Here is an 11,098-nt window from a genome sequence, read left to right as displayed (position 1 = left end):
ACCCAGACATCTTTCCCTCTGGGCCACGGAACAGACACCTCCACCCAAAGGGATACAAATTCAGACTTAGAAACTAAGGCCACTACTATATATAAAATAGATAATCAACAAGGACCTACTGTGTAGCACAGGGAACTCTACTCAATACCCTGTAGTAACCTAAATGGGACAAGAAGTTGAAAAAGAATACATATATGTATAAACGAATCACTTTGCTATACACCTGAAACTAACACAACATTGCAAATCAACTCTCTATTCTCCAATATAAAATAAAATTTTAAAAAGAACTAAAAAAATAAAAAGACCCTGCCCAGATTCCCATGTTGGTATAATAGTGATTCTACCCAGGGCACTTGGCTCTCCCCCCGGCCTTGTGAAGTCTCTTCTCTGCATGTGACTCTAGGAAGGAAGTTTCCCACTGCTGTTTGGCTGAGTCCAGCGCCCACGTGGAGTGGGACAAGAGGGTCTTGTGCTGCCTGGTTTGTTCATCGTTTCTGAAATACTGAAGATTCATTTAGTGCTACACTGTACATTATGGGTCAAATGTGGCTACGGTTTTTAAAACACTCTGCAGGACACAAAAGATCTCTAAACCTCTTGTTTTTGAACAACATTCAATGCAAAGAAATTAGAATGTAACTTAAATATTGGAGGGGGAAAACTTATTTCTCAAATAATTTCAAATACTGTGTGCAGGTGTCTCATCTAATCTCTAGTCCTAACCTCTCAATTTCTACCCAGTCCTGCATTTTACACTATCAAAGGACTTTTCCTCCTGACAGCTCTGACATGGCCCTTGACAGGTATGTTTTATCTTTCTCCAAAAAATAGTATTTACCCTTACCAGCCCCCAATCCGATAAACTTGGGGTCATCTTGGACTCTACCCCTTCCTACATCTCGTCTTTTAAATAAAAGTCTGAGGTTCTGAATTAGCGGGTAGGGGCATTGATCGATGCAATTTTATTATAAAAAGTTAGTAAGACTTTCTTTTTTGAAACCAAGTCTTTTTCTTTCTCATTATTCCCTCACCTTCTGCCCTTTCTACTCCAAAATGCCTAGTTGATGGGGAAGCAACTGAATCACATTCTCAGCTAGGGAACTGAGGCTGTAAAGCTGTGTTTCCCAATGTGTTTTCATTTATTTATTTATTTTTTGCCCTGAGCAATACAGTTTTGCAACTCTAGGAACTGAAAAGGAACTTAAATACAGAATGCTTCAGAAACAAAGAGAGAGAAAGAAAGAGAGAGAGAAAATATCATTTATAATAATAATGTCTGTCTTTCACCTTTTAAGCTGGGAGTGGGACCATTTAAAGCCTTCCTCCTTCTTCGTTATCACCACACCTGCTTGCTCTTAGAACCCCATTTAGAAGCAAAACTGGCTTTCATGGTTGCAGAGTTGGTGGAGCAATGGGAGGTTAGCTGCCATGTTTCAGGATGTACCGCCTACAGGCTAAAGGTTATTCCTGCTTCTAGGATGGGGAGACTGATTCTGGTTCTCGTTCCTTCTCTCCCGTCGAGTTGACCTCTCCTCCACTCTGTTCTGTTTGATTAGAGATTGGTAATGTGGACCTCCCTCAACCCCACTAAGGATGCTTATCCAATCTCATTTGGACACTTAGAAGCAACAGTTTGCATTATAACCTACACTGGGAACCCATAGCACAGGGTAATGCAATAATGAGTTTGGCATACATAACTTTCTAGAAGCCCTTTTGCTCTGGCCATCCTCATCTTCTACTGGCTTCAGACCCTCAGAGTAGTGGTGGCTGGGCTCAGAAGGGGCACAAGACCTCTCTCATGGAAGAACCTCACCCAATATATCAGTCTGCTAGGGCTGCCATAACAAAATAGCATAGAGAAGATGGCTTAAATAACAGAAATTTATTTTCTCACAGCTCTGGAGGCTGGAAGTCCAAGATCAAGGTGTCGGCAGGTTTGATTTCTCCTGAGGCCTCTCTCCTTGCCTTGCAGATAGCCACCTTCTCACCACCTTCTCATAAGACCATGTCCTCACATGGTTTCTTCTCTGTGGTACACATCCCTGGTGTCTCTCTGTGTCCTAATCTCTTCTTGCAAGGACACCAGTCAGATTGAATTATGGCCAAATCTAATAGCCTCATTTTAACTTAATCACGTCTTTAAAGGCCCTATCTCCAAATACAGTCAGATTCTGAGGGATTGGGGATTGGAGCTTCAACATATGAACATGGAGGGGGGCACAATTCAGCCCATCACACCCAACAATCAGTGACAACACTAGCATCTTTATTTTTTTTTTAAACAGACAACTATTGGTTTTTTTGTTTATTTTTATTTTTAATATTGGCAGCATTGGGTCTTTGTTGCTGCATGCGGGCTTTCTCTAGTTGTGGCGAGTGGGGGCTACTCTTCATTGTGGTGCGCAAGCTTCTCATTGAGGTGACTTCTCTTGTTGCAGAGCATGGGCTCTAGCTGCGTGGGCTTCAGTAGTTGTGGCACGTAGGTTCAGTAGTCGTGGCACACGGGCTTAGTTGCTCTGCGGCATGAGGGATCTTCCCGGATCAGGGCTTGAACCCATGTCCCCTTCATTGGCAAGCAGATTCTTAACCACTGCGCCACCAGGGAAGTCCCAACACTAGCAACTTTAAACTGGAAAGGGGGAGAAGAAAGGAGGAGAGAAAATGTACGTAGCAGAAGGATGTACCCCAGAACAAAGAATTCAGAGCATATTAACCACAGTCCATGAACAAGGAGTTATATGAATACTTAATTGGCTGGGCATGAGGAGAGAAGGGAGAACTCTAAAACTGCTGATTTCTACTCTAGCTTTATGGGCCCATTGGGTAAAAGAAAAGGCTAAATCACAGGTGACATTAAAATCTCCCAATACTGAGTGGGGGGTGAGGGAGGGATGGATTGGGAGTTGGAGTTAGCAGATGCAAACTATTACATAAAGCATGGATAAATAACAAGGTCCTGTATAACAACTGTATAGCACAGGGAACTATATTCAATATCCTATGAGAAGGATATTTTTATCCATAATAGAGAAGAATATAAAAAAGAATGTGTATATATATATATATATATATATATATACACACACAAACTGAATACAGTTAATTGCTGTACCGCAGAAATTAACACAACATCGTAAATCAACTATGCTTCAATTTAAAAAAAAATCTCCCAGTATTCACTCTTGGTCTTCTGCATCTGTTTATTTACAGCAGAGAAGATTGCTACCAACGTTGGTGAGTGAAAGAAGCAGATGGCACATTTTGATAAGCACCAGTCTTAACCAATTGCAGATAAGATAAATCATAGGCAAGGACAGAGCTCTTCTGTGGGAGTTCCATGTGAGCTAAGTGCTTTCTGCACCATGATAATCTGCTACAGGCATAATTTATATTATCACCAAATAGCTTAATTAGTCCTCCTGTTAACATTCCTACACTATTTCCATTTAACCTGCTTCCTGGGAAATCCTCAGCCCTGCGAAAAAACCCATCGGAACCCAAATCTGACTTCCTTCCACAGACCCAGAGAAAGGTACACATCTTAGAGTAAGCAAAGAGAAAAAGAAAAATGGGAAGAGAAAGAAAAATAGAAGCAGAGTGTCCAGAACAAGGGCTAGATTTAAATTTGGCAATTATCACAGGGCTTACTCAGCAATGAGAGGGGGCGGGGAGCAAACCGGGAGAGGGCAACCTTCCAGCTCCCTGGGTCAGGCTGTCACCGTGTAGCTTCATTATCCAGCCTGATAAATTGTGAGTTCTTCCCACCATAAGGTGTAGATAATTGAGAGCTATCAGGTAGAGACAAAGAACCACCATGTACACATTTCAAATAAAGTTTGTTCAATTGGTCCAGACGTAATGGACACCTTGTCCATTGTTCAGCCTGAACCTAAACAACCGGAAACCAGCTTATCACGAAGCAGGGGCTGAAAGGTCTCAGGCTGTTCCAGAATGAAAATTCTGTGATTGTGGGGTCCCTTTGGGGAATCCTCAGTAAAGCATAGAAGAATCTTTGGGCTGAGTCAGTCATTAGCTTTATGGTTCATCTAGGCAGCCCTGTTTTGTGACAACCTACACCTGCTGGGTTTGATGGTGCTTAAGGGGATTTCCTACATGGCTAATGTTATAAAGTGAAGTGTTTTGAGAATTACTTGTAAATTACTGTTTATTTAACTGGGAAACTTTATTGTCAGAAAGACCATATTTAATAAAAATTTTATATAATTAAAATTAATTAATACTTGAATAAGGTCTGCTGATTAGTTAATATTATTGCATCAATATAAATTTCCTAACTTTGATAATTGTACTCTGGTTATATAAGACATTAATATTTGGGAAAGCTCGATGAAGGGTATATGGGAATTCTTTGACTATTGTAAAAATTTTTATAAGCTGAAATTGCTTCAACATAAAAAGTTAGAAGAATGTTTTTAAAGCTTTAGAAAGGTAATTCACAGGGCTTGACAACTTATCCATAATTTGTGCTTAGGGGTCTGGACCCAGGAAAAGAGCAACCCTTTAGCCTCTCTCCTTTGCTACCAAAATGATGAAATGCACTGTAGGTCAAATATGAAAGTCTTTGGTACAGTAAATTCCTAAATAAATAGTAATAATTATAAAAAAATAGTAATAATTACAGTCTCATGTGGAGATGCTTCTCTATAAATAAAGGAACAAGTCATTATACTAAATACCCTATCAAATATTCTCCAAGTAGCTTACAAGATGCTTAGAAATTGCTGTCGTGGGAGTAGGAAACAGGGAGTCATTGACAGGTTCTGAGCAAAGCAGGCAAAAACAACAGCAATACTTCAGAAGACTCAACAGGCCCTTAGTGCACAGGATGAAATGGGAAGAGACCGGACTCAGCAAACCCCACTAGGAGTTATTCTAATAATTTAGGAGTGAATGGTCCTCACTGAATGCGACTGCACGGAAGAAGCACAGAGGAGAGGCATTTTGAAGGACTCATCTGTCTGGGCGGGACTAGACTGGAGGTGGCAGCGGAGAGAAATGAGTCAGTGGTTACTTGAAGATGTCTTGCCAAGATGACTGGGGCAATGCTGGTGTCACTGAGAGACCGACGGAAAATAGAAGGAAGGAGAAACCATACACAGAGCTTGGGCCGCAAACTCCAGCGGGGAAGACGGGCACTGGGGGCTTCGAAACTGGAGGGCTCACTCTCTAAAGAAGGTGGTGCCGCCATGCGGGCTGCTACAACTTGGCATCAGCAGTCCTTGCCATAAGGAAATGCCCTTTCGGTGTGACCAGATCTTCCATTTTTGCAAGAGAAGCCAGAAATCCCAATCTCTTATGTGAAAAATGTTAACTCTTTAACGTTGGCAATTAATTAAAAAAAAATTTAAAACATGGCATGTACTAAACCAAACACATCTGTGAGCCAGATTTGGCAGGCACGCTATCACTTGTAAGCTCTGACAAAGAGAGAAGGTCAAGGGTCAAAGTTCATAAACTGTCTTGGTGATACATAGGGAGATGAGGGACTGTAAAGGGATTCAGTGACTAAAATACTATACCTAAAGCTTTTTCCAGCCTTCTGAGCTGTATGCATGTCCTTACCCTTCAAGCCTATACATGGATTTGAATTTACCCAGGAAGTTTAATCTAATCCTAAAATGGTTAAATAACAAGAATTTGAGTGCTTATTGTGTGCTGAGTACACAGAAGTCAAATTAACTGGAGAAGAAAAAACATGCCCTCCTGAACACTTGAGACAAATTATGAAATAACCTGGGAGACTGCTTTCTCCACATTAGGTCAGAATATCAGAGTCACCTTAAATCTGAGACTTCCCCCCCAGATCACTTCCATTTAGCAAACTTTGCAATAACGTCTGTGTGTGCGTTTGTGTGTGTGTGTGTGTGTGTGTGTGCGCGCGCGCGCGCGCGCGCGCGTGCTTGAATCTCTAACCAGAAATCTAATTTCCTGAGCAGTGGTTACAAAGCGGCAGCCTCCATCCCTCCCTCAGCTTGGGAGGGGACCTGGCTGGGTTGGGGGTACCTGGGCGCCGGAAAGGAGGGTGGAAGGTTGGGAGTGGCCGGCTGAAAACCGCTCCCCGTCAGGTTTCTCCGCTGGAATCCCTGTTTTTGTTTCCGTCATTACTCTTTAAGTGTCTGTGTAGGAGCAGACAGGCACCGAAATAGAAAGTGTCAAAGAGATGATGACAATGACGATAAAAACAAGGCAGGCCACTTTTTTTCAGTCCCACCTAGCCCCCTCCATCCAGAAAGCCAGCGCGCCTCCTCCTGCTGTCTTCAAAGAGCCGTCGGTGGGGCAGGAAGCGGGCGGCTCGGGCTGCGGGTGCTCCTAGGAGAGCGGCGATTTCCTCCCGAGCTGCCCAGTTATCTCCAGAGTCGCAGAACAGCTCTCCGAAGAGCGCGTTCTCTCCCCCACCCCGTCCTCCTCAACCCACCCACCTACTTCCTCCGGCTCCATACACACACCAGCACGGAGCTGCCAAAAATTTCCACCCTCCACCCCCCTCCCTAGCTAACTTCCTTCCAGCATTTCCTGAGCTGGATGATCCTAGGATTTGTAAGACAGGAAAAAAAGGAAGGCGTGAGGGCGGGCGAGAGAGACAGGATGCTTGTTTTTCGTTCTACCAAAGCCGTCTGAAGGCAGGACAGCGCGCGCCGGGCAGAGGACCTACGGCAGCCCCCAGGCTGTCCCCGCGCCCCTGGCCGCCGCCGGCTTCCCCGCGCTCTCGGCCACTCCCGGGCTTCTATAAGACGGACCGGAGAGCTCGCCCTCCCTCCGAAGCGGAGGAGAACACCCGAAGACACCGCGGGAGCCCGTGAAAGTCCCTGGGACTCCAAGTGAGGAAGTGACACTCCCAGCGCGCCGGCCCGCCGCTGCCAGCTCCACACGGCCTGCGGTACCGCGGCCCTGGAGGAGGGCGCCGTGGATTTCAGGCTCCGCGCCCGCGCCGGGCTCCGCGCCCCGCGGGCTCCATGCGCGCTGCCCCGGGCCCAGGCTCTTCCCCACGCCCATGCGGCCCCCCAGCGCCGCGCCGCAACCACTGATCTAACCTCCCCCGGAGACCATCGCAGGCGCGGTGCCAAGCAGCGGGGAGGGGAAGACGGAGGGGCAACCTCTTTGGGACTAACTCATGAAGAACAAGGGTGCCAAGCAGAAGCTGAAACGAAAGGGAGCCGCCAGCGCCTTTGGCTGTGACCTGACGGAGTATCTGGAAAGCTCAGGACAGGATGGTAAAGTGCCTTCGCCTCCCTCCCCCCCCCCAACGCCCCACCCCGCTTCTTTTTGTTTGAGAGAGAGAGAGAGAGGGACTCTCGTAGGGCGTGTTGCCTTCAATTCCCAAGTTAATGTATTCCAGGCCTGAGCGCTCACTGTGCTTTTTTTTTTTAAACATACATGATTCTTAAGGTGCGTAACGCTGCCACCCCGACGTGCAGAGGTTGTGTCAGCCCTTCCGTTTGTGTCACCCAAGCCATTAATGGGCGGTGCGCCGGTGCTGCTACACGTTTAACCGGCCACCTCTGGGGCTTGGGGGTGGGGGGCTTGAGAGGTCCTGTTCCCAAACTTTGGATGTCGGAGGGGAGGGAGGAGGCCTCGATCTGTGGTGTGGTGTTCAGTGGGATTCTCTGAGTACGTAATTATGACCGCCTTAGGTGTCCCTCCCGGGCTCTCCGATTTCATCCGCTCACATCTTTTTTTATTAATGTGCTGGAAGGCGGGGGTGCGGTGGATCCTGGCCGGGGGAGTGGTTGCACAAACATTTTCTGAATTTCTGAACTGATGCCAAATATATAGTAGCTCCCTCCCTCCCCTTCCCAACCCCTCAGACCCTCTACCTCCTCTTGGTTTTCAGATTAGCGTTTGGTGTGTCTGACAAGAAGAGTGTTGTAAAAAGGTCAGAGGGCCTTGATTTTAAAATAGTTTAGGGTCTGTACATGAAAAGGAGAGCCTCTATGTTTTCAAGGTCGGATTGGGGAAAAAAAAGGGAATCCTCCAGGGTAGAGACAACTTATTAAACGTTTGTTGGGGGGGGAGGGCGAAAGAAAACAATCTATAATACAGTACCAGCATTTGAAGTGAGAAGTTTTTAATCAAAGGAAAGTTGAGGAAATTGAGCATTAAATGACTGCTTTTGTTAAGGTTGACTGGCCCTGCACTTACCCGTGACAAAAAGGCCTTGTCTTCAGAAATTTCAGTGAGGGAGAAAAAAGTCCACTATATGGGCCTTGTGTTTATACATAGATAGATACAACAAAGGGGGGAAACTGAAGGGCTAACTGCAGAATAACTCTGCCTCCAGGAAAATAATCTCAAAAACTATTTGATTAGCTCATATCAAATGTGCATCTCAAAAACAGAGCAGTGCTTTTGTTTCTATTTCATTTTTTTAAGGACTTAGCACCACCTAGTAATTTGCAGTGGTGTGATATTCCTGTGGTGTCCTTGAGTTCAGGGGCTGCCATGTCATTAGGACAGATGGCTTAGTATTTTACAGCTTGGGGGACCACAGGTTTCAAAACTGCCTCTTTTGAAACTGGGACACAACTGAGTCAATTCATGTAATCCTCTCCAACGATCTGGAGAGGTAGATTTGAAATAACATCCTTAGGTTGAGTTTTTTTGAGTGTGAGAGAACTCCAACTATGCATCTTAATCACTACCCTCAGAAGTTCAGAACGAAATGGTTCTCCTCCACCTGTTTTTGCAGGGGGCCTTCAGGTTCATGTCCATGTTCACTTACGAATGCTCGTGGATACCACCTTTCACCAAGTGGGTGCTCTTCTGGGCCCTCACTCCAAAGCTGAGAGTTGCATGGAGGTGCTTATCAGTCCTGACTCATTCTTACAATGTCACAGATCCTAGGATGAGCAAGGAATCCTAGGGTTCTGTGAAGACTCCTCAGAGGCAGCTTTAAACGGTTCCTCTTTCACCTGATTTATATTTTGGGTTTTTATATATGTTTCGTTCAGGAAAAAAAAGAAAAGGGGCTACTCTTAAAGAAAAAAAAATTGAAACCAGTACCCCATGCTCTTCCTGCCCTGGGGAGAAGGGAGGGAAGCCGGGAGAGGTAAAGTGACTGGCCTCAGGTCATACAGTCAATCATGAGGGACGCAGAGGGCTCTGGCCCACTAGCCTCCTCTCCCCTCCCTGGCATCCTTGTCTAGGCCAACATTCTCCTCTAATGATTTTTTTTCCCGTTAATTGAAAGCAGACAGTCCTGCCCCAGAATCAGCAAACTTTCAAGACTGACATACCTGAATAAAGTTCCTTTGAAACAGAAGGAAATTGACCCACTTAATGATCCAGACACCATTATGGTGCCACGTAGGAATTAGGCAGGCATAATAAGCAGCTTATATAAATGAGAATAATTAGGATTTCTTTTTTCCCACATCTAAAACTAGTTAAGCAGTTGTCTCTTATTTTTCTTTTAGAGTAGCATCAATAAATAGAGTCAGTGCTAATGTTTTCTCTAAAACAATGTGTCCTCCTCATGGACTTTCTGAAACATGTATTGGTTAATAGACAAGGCCTGGACTCTGCCCCCAGGGAGGAAAAACTGACCTGGGTAGTGCCCCTTTGCTCACCACCTTGGAAGTTCAGCCCAGAATCCTGAGGGTGACAAGTCAGCATGGTAACTAGGATCTAGAAGGCTGGGGAGGGCCTCACAAGACTGACATCCCAGTTACTCAGCTTTGGAGGTCAAGGATAAAATGAGGCAGAAAAGTGGATTCAGGTCTGGGAACACAAGGGCAGAAGGAAAGAACAGAGATGTGGGGAATCCAAGAGAACCCATGTGTTTGGGGAGGGAGGGAAATCTCTGAGCTGGGGTACAAGGCAAAGCTGGTGACAATTAGCTGTGCTCAGACCACCTGAACATTAGGAATTTATACCCCCGGACTGAGCACAGAGGAAAAATGTCATCCACTTCTGCCAGTTGCTGTAACCCAGTCCTGCTACCTTCAACTAGACAAATCTAATGAGGCAGGGTGACAAATAGGTGTTTAACTTAGCGCAGACGTTGCTCGGGGCCAGTGTTGTCCTTAATCTTTAGGAAGCTGATGAAAAGCAGAAACCTTTCCTTAGAAACACACACACACACACAAATCGTGTATACAGTTTCTTCAGGCAGCCACACAGATGCCATGTTCAGGCTCTGCTGTTGGTCGTCCCAAGCTGCACATAGGGTTGATACGAATGGCCAATTTCCCGCTTTTGCTTCTTTGGCCACTTTTCTCCAGGCTGGTGAGATCACCCAAGAATGGCATGAAGTTGCTCCTGGCCAACTTAGCCAGTGTTTCTTTCCCTTCCCCTCCAGCATGGTGGCTGCTGCCCCAACCCCTAGCTCTCCCCCGGGAACCAGAGAACTTTCTCTTCCTGTCTGGAATAGAGGGAGAAGATCATCACTTCCTCACTGCTGATGCTGAAAATAGTACAGCTTTCTTTTTCTTCTTTTTGACCCCTGAATACGAAGACCCTTGCTTGCAGCTGTGTGATGAAAACCACATCATTGTGTCACCTGCAGTTGGGAGGCTGTGGGTGAAGCCCCGTGAGGCCAGAGTGCATCCCAGAGCATTTCCTACCCCTCCCCTCTGAATCAAGTGCTCTGGGTCTTCCCACAGTGCTTGAAAATGCTGGGGCCAGGAGTCAAGGGACCAGTAAGAGAGCATTACAGGAAAGCTATCTTCTGCCTCCGTGCTGGTCCCACTCTAAGGGCTGAGGACTTCCTCACCCTTCCCAACAATCTCTGCCATTTGACTCACTCCCTGGTAAAAAGGGATAATTGTCCATGCAATGGTTTGCCATGATGGTAGCACAATAGAATCACTTGGGGAGCATGAAAAAAAGGTTCATGTCCAGGCCCCCTCTCAGAACAATTAAATCAGAATCTCTTGGTGCCCAGGCATGGGTATGTTTTAAAAGCTTCCTAGAGGGCTTCCCTGGTGGCGCAGTGGTTGAGAGTCCACCTGCCGATGCAGGGGATGCAGGTTCATGCCCCGGTCCGGGAAGATCCCACATGCCGCGGAGCAGCTGGGCCCGTGAGCCATGGCCACTGAGCCTGCGTGTCCGGAGCCTGTGCTCCGCAACGGGA

The 11,098-nt window shown here is 46.1% G+C and overlaps 1 protein-coding gene across 1 annotated transcript in view; it reads left to right on the top strand.

Annotated features, from left to right (window-relative positions):
* The first annotated feature begins 6,599 nt into the window (after positions 1-6,599).
* ARHGAP31 (Rho GTPase activating protein 31) overlaps positions 6,600-11,098 on the top strand; it is a 109,711-nt gene continuing 105,212 nt past the window's right edge. Inside the window, exon 1 of the mRNA XM_060150560.1 lies at positions 6,600-7,238. Coding sequence (XP_060006543.1) covers positions 7,139-7,238 — 100 coding nt within the window. The 5' untranslated portion in view covers positions 6,600-7,138. The remainder of the gene's footprint in view (positions 7,239-11,098) is intronic.

The sequence above is a fragment of the Lagenorhynchus albirostris genome, chromosome 5 (genome assembly GCF_949774975.1).
Source record: "Lagenorhynchus albirostris chromosome 5, mLagAlb1.1, whole genome shotgun sequence".
NCBI classification, from domain to species: domain Eukaryota; kingdom Metazoa; phylum Chordata; class Mammalia; order Artiodactyla; family Delphinidae; genus Lagenorhynchus; species Lagenorhynchus albirostris.
The sequence above is the reverse complement of the archived record's forward strand: the minus strand, read 5'-3'. Positions and strand labels throughout refer to the sequence as shown.